A 17,814-nucleotide genomic window follows, 5' to 3' on the forward strand; every position below is an offset into this window, starting at 1 on the left:
TACGGAGGGAAAGTTGGGATCGTGACAAGTTGGTATCAGAGCCGTAGGTTCATAGGTATTATGAGTCACAAGTAGGTTTAGTAGAGTCTCGCGAATCGGTATGGAGACGTCTGTACTTATCTTCGGGAGGCTGTAGAACTGTTAGGAAATTATCACTTATTTGATTCCTTATCGTGCGTATTTGTTGACTTCGAATTATTAAACTTAGCCTTTCTATTCTCTCACAGATGGTGAGGACACGTACGACAATCTGTGAGACACGTACGACTGGATCTGATGATCAGACACCCACACCCCCTTCTATAGCCGCAAGAGGCCGGGGCAGAGGCCGAGGGAAACCACGTGGTGCAGCCAGAGCACCTGCACGAGCTGTTGTAGAGGAACCACCAATAGTTCCAGTTGGAGAGCAGGCACCTGAGACGCCTGTTACTGCCCCTGCACTTCAGGAGACTCTTGCTCAATTTCTGAGCATGTTTAACACTCTAGCTCAGGCAGGATTGATTCCACTTGCTCCTGCCACATCACAGGCCGGGGGAGGAGCACATACTCCCGTCACGCGTACCCCAGAGCCACGGGTCCAGGTTGATCATGTACCAGGGGTCATACCCGTATTGCCAGTCGTCCCGGTACAGGCTGAGACTAGAGGAGCAGTTTCTGAAGGGGAGCAACTCAAGCTCGAGAGGTACAAGAGATACCACCCTCCTACTTTCAGTGGCTTGGCGTTAGAAGATGCCCAGGGATTTCTTGAGGAGTGACATCGTATCCTCCGTACCATGGGTATTGCGGAAACTAGTAGGGTTTCTTTCACTGCATTTCAGCTTAGGGGAGCAGCTTATCAGTGGTGGCTGGCATATGAGTTGGATAGTCCTGCCGAAGCAGCTTCACTCACTTGGACTCAGTTCTCGGATATGTTCTTGAGGGAGTATGTTCCCCGGAGTCTTAGAGATGCATGGCGCGCGGAGTTTGAGTAGTTGCGCCAGGGTTCTATGACTGTCTCGGAGTATGCAGTCCGGTTCAGTGATTTATCCAGGCATGCACCAGCCTTGGTTGCTACTGTCAGAGAGAGGGTTCGTCGATTTATTGAGGGGCTCAACCCTAACATCAAATACAGTATGGCCCGAGAACTGGAAACGGACATCACATATCAGCAGGTAATGGCAATATCCAGGAGATTAGAGGGTATGCGAATCAGGGATAGGGAAGAGAGAGAGGCTAAGAGGCCTCAAGATTCTGGCACCTATAATAATTCTTGTGCCCCAGCTACAGCCCGTCATGGTAGAGGCTATGTGAGTCGTCCTATTCATTCTGCACTTCCAGCTGCCAGTGACATTCCGCTACTCCCAGACCTTCGGCTCCTTATTATGCACCGCCATTATCCAGTGTACCTCCTGCACGTGATGCTTTTAGCAGTCAGTCTAGCCGAACAGGCCCGAGCCAGTCTCAGCAGTCGCGTCCTCCGAGGGCTTGTTTTGAGTGTGGTGACACTCGTCATATTGTGAGGGATTGCCCCAGACTCAGGAGGGGTGCACCTCCACAGATTTCTCAGGCTCCACCTGCTCCACAAGGCCCTCGAGTTTCTCAGGCTATGGTTGTTGCACCAGTTGCCACTCCACCTGCACAGCCAGCTCGAGGTGGAGGTCGGGCAAGTAGAGGTCGCCCTAGAAGGGGAGGTCAGGCCAGACATTATGCTCTTCCAGCTAGGACTGAGGCATTTGCATCTGACTCAGTCATCACATGTATAATTTCGGTTTGTTATAGAGAGGCTTCAGCCTTGTTTGATCCAGGCTCCACCTATTCTTATGTGTCTTCTTATTTTGCCCCATATTTGGAGTGTTTCGTGATTCTCTGAGTTCTCCTGTGCATGTATCTACACCCGTGGGAGATTCTATTATTGTTGACCGTGTGTATTGGTCGTGTTTAATTATTATTAATGATTTTGAGACCAGAGTCGATCTATTATTGCTCAATATGGTAGATTTTGATATTATTTTGGGCATAGACTAGTTGTCTCCCCATCATGCTATTCTCGATTGTCACGCTAAAACTGTGACGCTGGCTATACCCGGTATACCACATATATTATGGAGAGGTGTTTTAAATTTTGTTCCTAGCAATGTTATTTCCTTTCTAAAGGCCCGGCGTATGGTTGAAAAAGGGTGCAATGCTTATCTAGCCCTTGTGAGAGATGTCAATGTTGATAGTCCTACCGTAGAGTCAGTTCCAGTAGTCAGGGATTTTCCAGATGTATTTCCAACTGATCTTCCGGGTATGCCACCCGATAGGGATATTGATTTTGGCATTGATTTGTTACCGGGCACTCAGCCCATCTCTATTCCACCATATCGGATGGCCCCGGCAGAATTGAAAGAACTAAAGGAGCAGCTACAGGAGTTGCTTGATAAGGGTTTCATTCGGCCCAGTGTATCACCTTAGGGTGTCCCAGCCTAGTTTGTAAAGAAGAAAGATGGCTCCATGCATATGTGTATCGATTATCAACAGCTGAACGAGGTTACAGTGAAGAACAGGTACCCATTACCTCGTATTGATGACCTATTTGATCAGTTGCAGGGTGCCAAGGTATTCTCAAAAATTGATTTGCGGTCTGGGTATCACCAATTGAAAATTCGGGATTCCGATATTTTGCAGACAGCATTCAGGACTCGATATGGTCACTATGAATTTCTTGTGATGTCTTTTGGGCTAACTAACGCCCCAGCAGCATTTATGCACTTGATGAACAGTGTATTTCGCCCATATCTTGATTTACTTGTCGTAGTATTTATTGATGATATCCTGGTATACTCACGTGGCCAGGAGGAACATGCACAACACTTGGGTATTGTATTGCAGAGACTGAGGGAGGAGAAACTTTATGCAAAATTCTCTAAGTGTGAGTTCTGGCGTAGTTCGGTGGCATTCTTGGGGCACATAGTGTCCAGGGAGGGGATTCAGGTATATCCGAAGAAGATCGAGGCAGTTCAGAGTTGGCCCAGACCATCCTCAGCTACGGAGATCCAGAGTTTTCTCGGCTTGGCAGGATATTATCGCCGATTTGTACAAGGTTTCTCTTCTATTGCTACACCTATGACCCGATTGACCCAGAAGGGTGCTCCGTTCAGGTGGTCCGAGGAATGTGAGGAAAGCTTCCAGAAGCTCAAGACAGCTTTAACTACTGCTCTGGTGTTGGTGTTGCCTACAGGTACAAGGTCTTATACTGTATATTGTGATGCGTCGCGTATTGGTCTCGGCACAGTGTTAATGCAAGACGGTAGGGTGATTGCTTACGCGTCCAGATAGCTGAAGGTACATGAGAAGAATTATCATGTGCACGACCTTGAATTGCCAGCTATTGTTCATGCCTTGAAAATTTGGCGGCATTATTTGTACGGTGTCCATTGTGAGGTTTATACCGACCATCGGAGTTTACAACATTTGTTCAAGCAGAAGGACCTTAATTTGCGACAACGAAGGTGGTTAGAATTACTTAAGGATTATGATATTTCCATATTGTATCACCCGGAGAAGGCCAATGTGGTGGCCGATGCTTTGAGTCGGAAGGCGGAAAGTTTGGGTAGTCTAGCACATTTACCGGTAGCAGAGAGGCCATTAGCATTGGAGGTTCAGGCTTTAGCCAACCAGTTCGTCAAATTGGATGTCTCGGAGCCCAATCGGGTCCTGGCATGTGTGGTTTCTCAGTCCTCCTTATATGACCGCATCAAGGAACGCCAGTATGATGATCCTCATTTACTTGTCCTGAAGGACACGGTTCAGCACGGTGATGTCAGTGATGTAACTCTTGGGGATGATGGGGTACTGAGTATGCATGGTCGGTTGTGTGTTCCTAACGTAGATAGTTTGTGTGAGGTGATTCTCCAAGAAGCTCACAGTTCGCGGTATTCCATTCATCCGGGTGCTGTAAAGATGTATCAGGATTTGAAGCAGCACTATTAGTGGAGGAGAATGAAGAAGGACATAGTAGAGTATGTAGCTCGGTGCCTAAATTGTCAACAGGTGAAGTATGAGCACCAACGGCCAAGTGGATTGCTTCAGAAGCTAGAGATTCCAGAGTGGAAATGGGAGCAGATTACTATGGATTTCGTTGTTGGGCTTCCACGGACTCAGAAAAAGTTTGATGCAGTTTGGGTGATTGTAGACAGATTGACCAAGTCAGCTCATTTCATTCCAGTGGTGACGAATTACTCTGCGGAGCGGTTAGCAGAGATTTATATCCACGAGATTGTTCATCTTCATGGTGTGCCAGAGTCCATTATTTCTGATAGGGGCACACAATTTACATTACAGTTTTGGAGAGTAGTGCAGCGAGAGCTAGGCACACAGGTACAGCTTAGTACAGCATTTCACCCTCAGACGGACGGACAGTCCGAGCGCACTATTCAAATATTAGAGGATATGCTACGTGCTTGTGTCATTGATCTTGGGGGTTCTTGGGATCAGTTCCTACCGCTAGCGGAGTTTTCTTATAATAACAGTTACCAATCGAGCATTCAAATGGCTCCGTATGAAACTTTATATGGTAGACGGTGTCGGTCTCCTGTGGGTTGGTTCGAGCCAGGTGAGGCTAGGCTATTGGGTATTGATTTGGTTCAGGATACCTTGAACAAGGCCAAGTTGATTCAGGAACGGCTTCGCACGTCGCAGTCTAGACAGAAAAGTTATGCCGACAGAAGGTCCGTGATGTGTCTTACATAATTGGTGAGAAGGTCTTACTGAAGATTTCACCTATGAAAGGTGTTATGAGATTCAGGAAGAAAGGAAAGTTGAGTCCTAGATATATTGGACATTTTGAAATACTTAAAAGGATCGGGGAGGTGGCTTATGAACTTGCTTTGCCACCTAACCTATCGGGTGTACATCCAGTATTTCATGTTTCTATGCTTAGAAAAATATTGGGGATCCGTCCCATATTTTGGATTTCAGTACAGTTCAGTTGGAGGGTAATTTGGCTTATGATGTAGAGCCAGTGGCAATTGTAGATGGGCAGGTTCGAAAGTTGAGGTCAAAGAACATAGCTTCAGTGAAAGTGATGTGGAGAGGCCAGCCAATCGGAGAAGCTACTTGGGAGACTGAACGGGATATGCGGAGCAAATATCCACACCTATTTGAGACTCCAGGTATTTTTCTAAACTCGTTCGAAGACGAACGTTTGTTTAAGAGGGAGAGAATGTAACGACCCGACCAGTCGTTTTGAATAGTACAATCCCGTTTCCCCAATTATTGCTAAATTCATGCTTTACAGTTGTTATGTGACTTGCAATGGTAATTGGTTTGGGTTCGGTGAGGTTTTGAAATGAATTAAGACACTTAGTCTCCAAGAAGGGAGCTTAAGTTGAATAATTTGACCGGAAGGTGAAATATGTGTAAACGACCCCAGAATGAAATTTTGATGATTCTAATAGCTCTGTATGGTATTTTCGGGCTTAGGAGTGTGTCCGAATAATTATTTTGAGGTCCGTAGCTAAATTAGGCTTGTAATGGCGAAAATAAGAAATTTAAGTTTGGAAGTTTGACCGAGGAGTTAACTTTTTGATATCGGGATCAGAATCTAGTTCTGAAAATTTTCATAGCTTCATTATGTCATTTATGACTTGTGTGCAAAATTTGAGGCCAACCGGAATTTATTTCATAGGGCAGTATTCTTGGAATCTTATAAATAAATAAATAAATAAAGAGCAGTCGTACTTTGACTGCAAGATGTAAACCACAGTGTTTACAGAAGAAAATTAGACCATGTCACCGAAAGTTTGTTTCTCTCCATCCATAAAGGTCCACATTGGGTAGGTGAGTTCATTCATTAAATTTATATATTTATATGCAATCACTATTTATTGAAAGACCTTATCAACTCCAGATTGCGAATTCTCCTTTTCTTCATTTTTGGACTTATTTGAGGTACTTATACTTTTTTTTTAATTTGGTTTATCTGTTAAAGTTTTGATCTTTATTTTGTGGCAGTTTAGTATTTGATTAAAGTAAGTAGCTTTAATTCGGGTTTAGTCTAGTAAAGTTTTGATCTTTGTTTTATGGTAGTTTTTTTTTTTTTAATTTTTTTTTTTTTTTTGATTAAAGATGTTAGATTTAAATCTTGATATGTGAAATGGGTTTTACTCATTGCTTCATTTGGTTGTCTTATGGTTGAGTAGTTTTCTTTTACTGCAGGACTTTATAGTACCATGTAGATTACTCAAAACTTTTTTTTAGTTTTTCTTTTTTGATTACCTTTCTTTGATTGTTGTTGTGCTTTTGGCCAAAACATTTGGAACTTTCTTTTTATGTTTCATCCAGATCTCATCCAAGATATTTTTGTTTCTTTAGTTTACAATAGTTCCTTTTCTTGGCACATTTATATGATTTTTTTTGGTATTGCTCTGGCAACTGATTGTTCTTCCATCTTGCATTCGGATCTGTTTCACATTTGCTTCCATGAACTAGTTTTGTAATTATTATTTTTCTGGTTGTTGTTGTTGTTATTATTTTGGCTAGATTCGAGCCATTCAGAATTGAATAATCGAGGAAAAAGCCTACTAGTGGATTAAATTGGAGCAAGTCGAGGCAAGTGACTTGTCTAACCTTGTGTGGGGGACTTTCCCTTAGGATTGGTATTAATGTGCTAATTGCAATGTATTGAAAGTCATGTACATGAGGTGACGAGTGTGTACACGGACTAAATGTGGAAGGTTATACTTTTAAATTGTGTAGATCACTTTAGCATATTAATTAAATCATTTACTCATGTTATATTCATTGTCATTGAATTATTTTCATATCCTTGAAATTCGTCTGACCTTTTCTTGCTAATTTCCTATCTGTTAAATTGAAACTTGTTTCTTTTATTTGTGCTCATTATTTGAAGGTTGTATTTTTTTTTTAATTTAATAATTTTTAATATGAAGTATTTGGCATGGTAAAAATTGGTATGGACTCAAGGTGATAAATTATGAAATATTAGTTATTGAGATTTTACACCCATCGAGATTGAGCAGTGAGCTTTTTATTGTGGAAAATATTGTTGTTGTTGATTTATTTTGGCAAGTTGAAATATTTGAGCACTTGAGGTGCAGATTGTGATATATTGTGATATTGATACGCATGCGGTGGTATAAGGTCTGGGTGTTGAAACGCATGCTTTGAGATAAGGATGGCTTGATACGCGTGGCTAGTAGGGGAACTACTAGAAGTCATGCGGTGAGATAAGGGTGGCTAAAACGCGGGATGCTATTTTGGGAAAATATTTTCTTTAAAATTAAATGTGAAGGCTCCCGCAGTGATATAAGGAAATGAGATATTGTGAATTTATTTATGATTTGGGACTACGAGGCGGTACCTCGAGAGTGCCCCTGTTGATATTTCTTTATGACTGCATTTACTTTCCAGTTATTTTATGACTCTTTATTTATTGAATTGAAGTTTTCCCTTCAGTAAGTTATTACTAATTGCTCTTATTCTGTGTTGTTAAATTTTGACATAATTTTTATGTGACATGTTTCCATTTGTCATTACTGCTATTATATTGTTAAACTTCTTGCCCTGTCTTTTATTACATTCCAGTAGGGCCCTGACTTGACCTCGTCACTACTCAACCGAGGTTAGGCTTGGCACTTACTAGGCACCACCGTGATGTGCTCATACTACACTTCTGTGCATTTTTTTGTGCAGATCTAGGTACTTATTATCAGACCAGGTACCCGTGAGCTAGCTGTGCGTGGAGACTTCAAGGTATATCTGCCAGCGTCCGCAGACCTAGGAGTCCCCCTCTATCTTTACTATCTTGTTTCTTTATCTTTATTAGACTCTGATATTTAGAGCTATTTTGGGACTCCTTCTAAAAGCTTGTGACTTGTATTTTCACCAGGTTTTGGGAATTTTATTATGTATTGATTAATGGATATTTTGAGAGTTTTTAAATTGTTATTTGATTATTCTGCATGTCACTAGGCTTACCTAATCTTAGAAACTAGGTGCAGTCACGATATCCTACGGAGGGAAAGTTGGGATCGTGACAGAAAGCAATATAATATTGCCTAAGACTGAGCTGTCAGTTAGCTTCCGGAAAAGGAAAAGCAACATTAGTCAGCAAATTCAGGGAGAAAGAGCTAACATATTGGTTGCAAAGGTCTTACATTGAGCTAGATATGTTAAGACATCAGAAATAAATCAAAATTGAAGACATTGTAAAATATGAAATATAAAGTCAGCCACAGCTGAACTGATATTACTTACATCCCAATCATCATAGGCCTTTCAGTTGATACATCCCATGCAAGAAGAGTACCACGTCTATCTCCAATAAAAAGCCATTCCAATGTTGGATGAAATGCAAATGCACCGGCACCAACCAGCTTGATTGTATTATCCACTATATATGGCAAACATAAGGGCTTTCATGCAAGTTCCACTAAGTTCAAACAATCCAACTAAAGAGAGAATATATTAAGGGACTCGTTCAAATCTCACATTGTAAAGTGTAATGTACAGCATATGTGTGGATGTTATAAGCTCGAATCAAGCCTTCCGCGTAAGCTACATACTGGAATCAAAGGGAGGACAAAAAGGTCAGATCAAAGTGGCAGTCACAATACTTTGCCGATCAACCATGAAGCAGGAGGCTTAATTGCAGTAAGCATGTTACCAGAACAGGGAGTCGAGGATGGCAAGCAAGATTGACGATAGGTTTCTTCAAGTCAGTTTTTATTTTTGTTGGCGCCTTCCCACCTTCCACAGTTCCAACAACTTCACAAGCAGAGAGATGGAGGTCAGAAACATTTTGCAATAAAACAGTTATGCAAGCACTGAAACTGCTCTAATACTAGCATTTGATTATAGAAATGTAGCAAAATGACGAGAACCTTTTTAATAACTATGGTGCAGGACGAGTTTATTTAATCAAATGTAGCAAAGAGACGAAAGCTTTTTCAATAACTATGGTGCAGGACCAATTCAAGCACACCTCGACTATTCCATTGGGTACCTGCGACCTCCCACAAGCACAAGTACCGGATAACTCTATCCACCAAGGGTTACTAACATAAAGAAGAAAGAATAAGGTGGAAGGGAAGGAGGCTGCTGCACATACACCGGGTAACTCTGCCCACCAAAACTTAGGTAAATGGGAAGAAATCACCTTGTGTTTTTTTGTCTCTATTGGACTTGAACCCTAATCTTCAAAGTTTTGCAAACGAAATGACTACTTCCCAAACTACCAAGTTATAACTAAGTTTACCTTTGTTCTTTCTTTTTCTTTAATGCTTTATGGGCATACAGAGGAAAGAACGAGGTGAAAGGATCAAATGAAAGGAGTCTGCTGACTTGCTCTTTCAAGGATAAAATGTTTGAAAGCATGAGACTGGAATCCAGAGGGACAAAAAAACCCCACCCCGAGAAAACCAACAACGAAAAAAATGAGGGGGGGGGGGGGAATAGTAAAATGTGCAGGCACTGGGTTAAACCGCATAAATCAAGATCCTAACACGTCTAAGAAAAAATGGAGACAATGTAGTAGCACTCACAGGAAACAAGTATTGATTCACCATAATTGATGAATGACAAAGCACTCTTTTAAACTGCAAATCAGCATAACAAGCAGAAGAAAGCACAGGATAGGTAATGCAGCTCTCAGGACTAAAATTGACAAGACTGCAACCCAATAGCTGGATTACATCTCCCATGTCCATATAAACTGTCATTCAGTTGGTGAAATATCTATAGTTAAAATTATAATAACACTGGTCTTTCAGATAACGAGTAAATTTAGAACCAAGAACGCATATCTAGGAGCAGTTATCTGCTAGCATTAGCTTTTTTAACTTTAAATGATGCAGAAAAAAACTTATATATGCGTACAGGGATGAGCTCAACTCAAATTTTGACAGACCTGTTACACTCATCCTACGATGGAAACCAAAAAATACAACAGGTTGAAGAGGAGTCAGTGCAAGATGAACTTCAGTATCAGAAGAAATGCGTTCTGTCCTCTTCTCAGGTGAATGTAAAACACATGTTTGCTCTGCATCAAAATCACACGAACGCATTGTACAATCCTGCGATAAGCAGCAGGCAAAATGAGAAAACAATTTCCCCAAATGCAAGATTATAGCCGAACGAGTACTGACACAAGCAAAAGCAGAGTTGAAATGCCCAAAATGCAGTACGAAGGAACAGGTGACGTCATTGGAGCTTTAAACTCGGAGAAAATAAGAAACCAGTGAAATTCTTACTGGAACAATGTGACTATTAATTATTAGCACCACAGACAAAAGAGGCTAATAAAAAAGGGTATGGCAGCTTTATCAAAGTGTTTAAGAACTCTTACTGGAAAATATGAACTCCTGCATGGGGAGAAAGAGGTGGGAAGCAAGTCAGGGAAATCACAAATCAAGGCTTCACTAAGGAGATCATAGCGCCTTCTCCCAAATTGAACCCGTCACTGCATTAAATAATATGTGGCAGACACTGATAGGAGACACTCACATTTACCAAATAGGTGAAGAACACTAGTACATGAATACATGCAAGGAGTACATTTATACTAATATGTACTCTGTCCATTGAGCATGATATATATAGTTTAATTATAGTAAAGAGCATTTTGGCAACCTATAACAAGCAAAAACCACGTCTTAACGTTCTTTTTAGTATGCGTACAAACAATTTATTTCAACAACCAGCAACAACAACAAAGAAACAAACAACAACAACAACAAAAAACCAACAACAAAAACAATAATGATGTCATCATGCTTATCAAAAAAATTCTAGTAGTTTTGTTTATAGGAAAAAAATTTCTGTTAAGTATACCTTGGAAGCTTTTTCCTTGATTTCAAGGTATCTAATTGCAAGAGAAAATTGCAAAGAAAAGGAACCTAGAATATCAGGACCATGTGAAGAACACTGTTTGCTATGTCCACAAAGAAAATAAATTGGTTTGTTCTCACCAAAATTATATGATTGAAATAAAGCAAAAAATGATTTAAATGCACAATAACAGAAGATTACACTAGTTTGAAATTCAAAATACATGATCTTTCAGGGTATAATAAAATAACAAAAGGAACTTATCAAAAAAATAACAAATAACAAAAAGAAACAAAACAGTAAATAACATAGAGATTCAATGTGCTGAACAGAGCCATTATAGAACCGCCTCACTTCTATGATCCTTCTCAATTAAATTTCCATCATTATGTTTCTCGTAGCATGTGTAGCATGTGAAGGGGAGCCTTGGCGTAACTGGTAAAGTTGTTGTCATGTGACCACGAGGTCACGGGTTCAAGCCGTGGAAACAGCCCGGTCCTTCCCCGGACCCCGCGCATAGCGGGAGCTTAGTACACCGGGCTGCCCTTTTTTTTATGTTTCTTGTAGCATGTCTTCTGTAGTTTCTTATTATGCCATACAAAACTATTATACATATGGTTCTTTCGTTGCTTTGTTGATGTCCGGAAAAGCTACATTTGAAAGTTGTCATACTTACTCTTGTCACCTCTCCAAATTGGCATCCTAACTGTAGCCAAATTGATAATCCTTCTATGCATAACAAACATCTTCTAGAATAAACTTGTGCAACGTATCAAAGGCAGTGCACCAGAAAAGAAAAAGGGTAAATGAATAAAATCTAATATTTCAGCAGAATGCCAGATACCAGCACGCAACTCCACTCTCAAACAAAGAAAACAAAAGGCAGTCACTTGCTCAGTGCAGATGAAAGTCTTTTGTGTTGTTGGATTTAATGAATCAGTTGCACTGTGCAAATGAAAGTCTTTTTGTTGTAGGATTTAATGTAGGTGCAGGGGAAGGAATAAGAGATGGTGGAGGGCTATACCAGCATGCATATGGTGGACTGTATGGAGGGAAAGAAATGATAGGAGTTTTGAGGATAGGAGGAATTCTTTACAAAAAAATCAAGCTAAACTGTGGTTTGTCTTTTCATTTTTGGTGTAAAGAATTTTGTGGAGATGAAGCTGAGACTTTACTACAGTTTTTAGAGTCCTTGTAAGAAGAATATCAGGCAGATGTTATTAGGTTTATTGTAATTATGATTTCCACCACAAACTTTGAGCTGATGAATAGGCTGTAACTTTCTCAAAAATATGATCACCCTTCCTGGACAAACAAATACTGATAAATCTTAAGCACTAAAACATTGCCAGTATATCACCATGTAAAGCATGTTCTCATCTGGTTAACAAGGAATCCTAACTGAAAACCCATTAAAATACTCCCATACCGCAAAAGATAAAGTTACACCATTAGTTGTTTTTTTGGATTCAAAGATGCACATAAACCTAATGCCATGATATTTCAGCCACACTTAAGTTCACAGGAAAACCATTAGTGTCAAATGCGACAAGTGTTAGAACTTGCAGGCTTTAATAGAAATAAGACTCAGTATCATAATCTTAGAAGATAATGAACTAACCTCAAGAATAGCAATTACACAATGTCCACTTGTTGGGCTATAAGCCATGCGAACAACAGGAGAACCAATGTCTATTGAAGCTATCTTGCTTCCAGTATACGCATCGAATTCTGCCCATGTAAAATACACTCAGCATCATCATACAGTTTATTGTAAAAGATAAATTACTAAATACCGGAATGAAACTTGTCCAAATTGAGCCAAATATATATTGAGGATTCATTCATTTGTCATTATGCAGTTTATTAACAGAACATAAAGTATATGTGAATTCAGTTTCAGTTGAAATTGTATGCTTTCACAAAAGCTGAGATTTTGAAGGAGGAAAGGAGTATCAAATGTACCTATGATTTGGCTTCCGACGGCGACGGCGAGAAGTGCCTGAGTTGGATGAAATGCGGCGGCGTGAGGCTGTAATGGCTTTGAACTCCGACCAACATGCCGGAGATCTAAATGCTGTAGCGTCGCCCACTCCATTGATCCTCCCAAATTCAACTAACCGTAACCAAATTTCGATGAATTAAGATTTATATAAACCTTTTAGAACATGAATAATCAAACGCGGTAGATGAAAAACACAAATGATAGGTCACGGTCGTTGATTGAGCTTTCAGATCCAGATCATGAAAATGGACGGATCAAATTTCAGATCAGATCCTGAGAAAGCTTTGATGACGAATATTAAACCTAAGTCTAATTTGTCGATATTATTAATCTGGTAGAAAAAGTGTTGAACAGCGGATGAAGAATTTGATGCGAGATACTTGCAGGATTGTAAGAACTAGCTAAAAGAAGAAAATCAGAAAATCCTGCTTAACAGGTACAGTTGCTGCCTTGCTGGGGGTTTATTGGCAAAAAAGAACTACAGTGGTACGTCATTTTTTTGTCCCTTAATCCCTTTAAAAGTTTTAAATTTAATTTAAATTAAGACATTGTTTAAAATCATGTTATTGGATTAAGACGCACTTAAATTATACGGTAACTGATAATTTGTGATTAAGAACATATCCCTTGTTATTTATTTTTCAAATAATCTTTTAAAAAAGATTTATCAATAAAAAATCATTGATTTATTACTTACATACTACTATGGCATAATAAAAATGGCTAGTTAATGTTGTTTTGTTCTATTGTACACAATGTTGGTGTGAAGCATATGCAAATTTATAAACACCATTGACGAATTCTAATTTTTGTCTGACCAAATTTAATTTGTTAAATAAATTAATATAGAAAAGATTATGGGCCAAAAATACAAAGAAAAAAATTATTTAACTTATTCGAAGTATCAAAAAGAGAAAACATTTTAGAGTGAATGGTGACATATGTGCGGGAGGAAAGGAGATGGGATGATATAATGTAATGGATCTCACAAACTTCACATGCTAAATTTAGTCAACCCTCGCACAATTTGTGTTAGTTGTTTGAGGCCACAAATTTAAAAAAAATTCACTCTCGTCGAGATGTCGAAGAATGTCCGTCTAATTTATGTGTGAAACTGTTGGATTAAAGAGTACAAATTTATTGAATTTAGGGCAAAAAACTAGTAAATTATGTGTATAAGACAGGAAATTTTAAATTATTGAACTGTAGTTCCAAGTTAAAATATCCATTTCATACGGTATAAAACTTTGACTACATAACATGACTGAAGCTATAAGCTTAGAACTCGTTTGGATGGGCTTGTTTTAAGTGATTTTTAAGCCAGAATAGCTTTTAAGTCATAAGTTAGGAATTCTAACTTTTGGCTTTTGGCTTGTTTTTGTCATTTTAACTTAAAAACAAGTGCTCAACGGCTATTTTCTAAAGTCAACGTCTTCCCTTCACGTACCCACCGATGGACCCGCCGTTCCGACGCGTCTGGAAGGTCAATCGACTCCATTCTCATGGTGAACCAACCCTCTGAGCTAATTGGTACAAAATCGTCCTATGCTACCAAAATCATCTCTTCCTCGAACACTCCGACTCCTCCAAATCGCCAGGGCAGAGACTCTATCATTGCGACTCATACTACACACAACGGAATACCAGCGGTTCTCTTCAAAGCTTCAGACTACTATGGTGTTATGGCTAAAGAGTGCAAACTCACAATTGTCGGTCGATTCCTAAAACCAAGGCCCCAAATTGACAAAATCATCAAAATTCAAGGAGCTAATATCGATTAAGGGTTCTGTCAAGATTGGGGTGTTTGATAATTACAATGTTTTTCTTGATTTCACCAATGAAGACGATTTTAGTACTTCTTGATTTAGAAGAGTAATTGAAATCGAAAGGCAGTAGATGTGGCTCCAGAAATGGTCACCGGATTTCAAGCCGGCGGAGGACCTGCCTATTGCTCCGGTTTGGGCTCTCCTTCCTGGTTTACCTTTTCATATGCACACATGGAATTATGTTAAACAAGTGGTGAGTGCAATTGGTACTCCCTTTGAAATGGATTTGGCTACTAGAGGTAGAACAAGGCCTAGTATAGCCAAAGTCAGAGTTGAAATTGACTTGCTTAAGGACCAACCTAATTCTGTGTACGTTGGGCAAATATATGACAATGCTCCTCAAAAAGGTTTTATGCAAAAAATTGAATTTGAAGGAGTCCCTAAATATTGCAAATTCTGTCGAAAACTTGGACACAATATGATCAATTGTAGAGCATTAGAAAGGAAAAGACTGCTAAAAACAGAGAATTGGATGACCAAAAAACTGGTGAAGATCAGAAGGGGAAAATAGAGAACTGGACGTTCAAAAATTTGATAAAAATCAAAAGAAGGCTGATGCAAATCAAAATGCATGTGCAAATCAGAAGGGTCAGAAGACTGATGGTCCAATGCTTAACAGAGAATTGGAATTGAATGATTAAAATTTTGGTGCAAACCAGAATGCTGAAAACAAAGGCACGGATCTCAATAACAAGAAGGAGGTTTATGAGAAAGGAAAGGCTATCAATAATGGGCAGGATAGAGATAGTATCACTCAAAATCAATTGAAGCGAAAGAATGGGAATGAATCCGATAATTACCAGCAAAAACATTCAAGCAACATCAGGGGAGATCCAGGAAGAATACTAAGAAGAGCAAACCAAGGAAACTCCCTAAGAAGAAAGCTAAAGTTATCTTCAAGCCTATGCTCAAGCTAAATTTACCTTCAAGCCTATGCTCAATCTATCTTATGACACTAATAGGAGAAAGATTCATAACAAAGAGATAAACTTGGCTCTACAAAATCTGAACCAAGAAGGCAATTTGGATATGGCTATGAGTGTTCAAAAGCAGTTAACTGATTCTAGAAAGGGAGATCAAGTTTGAGCTGCTAATAATAAGTCTCTCTCTAATACCAATTCAAGTATGCAGGAAAAGATGCATACCAAAGAGATATCCTTAGCTACACAAAACCTGAACTAGGAAAGTAATCTTGATGAAGTTGTGAGTGCTCAAAGGCAGTCGACTAACTATAGAAAAGGGGAGCAAGTTGGAGCTGATCATAATAAGGCTCCTTTGAGTTCAAGTTCAAGCAAGCAGGAACATAATGACTACAACAGTAACAGTGATAATAAAGAAGATCAGCAGGAGTCAATTCATGACAATGATAGTCAAAATGAAAATGCAGAACTGGAAAACAGGAAAAAGGAAAAGAAAGCTTGAAACATGAATGACTATGTCAATGAGTCAACTAGTGTGCTTTCAGAAATTAAAAACCTTCCTGGGATTGATGTGGTAGTTAATCTTAATATGGAATCCAAATCAAAACAAGACAAATAAAAGTCTGAAATTCAGTACGTGCATTGATAAATGTAGAATGATGGACTTGGGTTTTGTTGGACCAAAATACACATGGTGCAACAATTGGGAACCAAGAAGAAGAATATGGAAGAGATTGGATAGAGTGTTTATCAATGATGAATGGTCCCAGATTTTTCAAAACAATATTATCAACGACTTGGCTAGAGTTGGATTTGATCATAGACCTATCCTAATTAAATGCCATAACACTAACCAACATGGGCCTAAATATTTCAAATTTCTAAATTTGTGGACTAACCAACCATCTTTTTGTAGGTAGTTGAAAAAGTCTGGAGGAATCATGTTAATGGAAACCCTCTGTGGAGACTTCAACAAAAACTTAAAATGTTGAGCAAAAGGCTAACTCAATGGTCTAAAGAAGACATTGGCAATGTGTTTGATCAAGTGCACTATTGCGAAAATAAAATGAAGGACCTTGAACAGAGTGATATCTTGAACAATAATAACATCACCAGGACTAAACTGAATAAAGGCCAGGATGAATACATTAGATGGATGGGGATGCCGGATGACATTCTCAGGCAGAAAGCTAGAGTGAACTGGTTCGAAGAAGGTGATGCTAACACTAAGTACTTTCATAGCACTATCAGGGATAGACGGAGAAGGCTCCAAATTCAAAAAATTAAAGACTGCAGAGGGCGTTGGATTGAGGGTGACTCTAACATTGGCAAGGCAGGTGTCCTACATTTTCAACAATTCTTTAACATCAATCATCACTTCAATGATCGTAATATCATCAATTGTATAACTGGTGATGACAATGAAATCCTCACTGTCATACCTGATACTGAAGAGATTAGAGATGTTATTTTCAGCATGAGTTCTACTAGTACAGCTAGGCCAGATGGGTATAATGGAAAATTATTCCAAACCTGTTGGGATATCATTAAGGAGGATATTACTGATTTTGTTCAAGCAGTATTCAATGGTAGGAGGCTTACTAAATTCTTCTTTCATACTTGCCTAGTTCTTATTCCTAAAGTGGACTCTCCTAGTAGTTTCTCAGATTTGAGACCTATTAGTTTGAGTAACTTTACGGCCAAGATTATCTCCAAGATCCTTTTCAGAAGACTAAATCCTATTCTAGGGAAGCTTATTTTAGAAAATCAGAGTGGCTTTGTGAAAGGAAGATTGATCACTGAAAATATTTTACTAGCACAGGAGATTGTTCAAGATGCGAACAAAAAGAACAGAGGAGGTAATGTTATAATAAAACTCGACATGGCAAAAGCATATGACAGAATTTCCTGGACCTTTCTAATGGCAGTTATGAGAAAATTTGGCTTTTCTGAAAACTGGATTGACATTATCTGGGGGCTCCTACAAGATATCTGGTAATCTATCATCATCAATGGGACTAGAACTGGCTTTTTCACATTAACTCAGGGCCCAAACAAGGAAATCCTTTATCCCTTTCATTGTTTATTATTGGAGCTGAGGTTCTCTTTAGATATCTCAACGAGTTGAATGACTTTATTAGTTTCACTCCTTTTAGCATGGATCAAAGAGGCTCTATGATCAATCATTTAGCATATGCCGATGATATTGTTATATTCTATGAAGGAAACAACATGACTCTTAAGCTTATCAAAA

General features: G+C 39.2%; 2 protein-coding genes across 2 annotated transcripts in view; one reads left to right on the top strand and one right to left on the bottom strand.

Annotated features, from left to right (window-relative positions):
• Window positions 1-13,278, bottom strand: part of LOC104219443 (uncharacterized) — a 33,899-nt gene extending 20,621 nt beyond the window's left edge. The window contains exons 1-6 of the mRNA XM_009770134.2: window positions 12,775-13,278; window positions 12,431-12,540; window positions 9,890-10,055; window positions 8,648-8,748; window positions 8,473-8,545; window positions 8,239-8,374 (exon numbers count right to left, since the gene is read on the bottom strand). Coding sequence (XP_009768436.1) covers window positions 8,239-8,374; window positions 8,473-8,545; window positions 8,648-8,748; window positions 9,890-10,055; window positions 12,431-12,540; window positions 12,775-12,907 — 719 coding nt within the window. The 5' untranslated portion in view covers window positions 12,908-13,278. The remainder of the gene's footprint in view (window positions 1-8,238; window positions 8,375-8,472; window positions 8,546-8,647; window positions 8,749-9,889; window positions 10,056-12,430; window positions 12,541-12,774) is intronic.
• A 1,432-nt stretch (window positions 13,279-14,710) lies between these two features.
• LOC104219444 (uncharacterized) lies at window positions 14,711-16,062 on the top strand. Its single transcript, XM_009770136.1, has 4 exons — window positions 14,711-15,127; window positions 15,300-15,529; window positions 15,603-15,720; window positions 15,823-16,062. Exons 1-4 carry the CDS (start codon window positions 14,711-14,713, stop codon window positions 16,060-16,062), a joined length of 1,005 nt encoding a protein of 334 aa, XP_009768438.1.
• The last annotated feature ends 1,752 nt before the right edge of the window (window positions 16,063-17,814 follow it).

This window comes from Nicotiana sylvestris, chromosome 2 (assembly GCF_000393655.2).
Source record: "Nicotiana sylvestris chromosome 2, ASM39365v2, whole genome shotgun sequence".
NCBI lineage: Eukaryota > Viridiplantae > Streptophyta > Magnoliopsida > Solanales > Solanaceae > Nicotiana > Nicotiana sylvestris.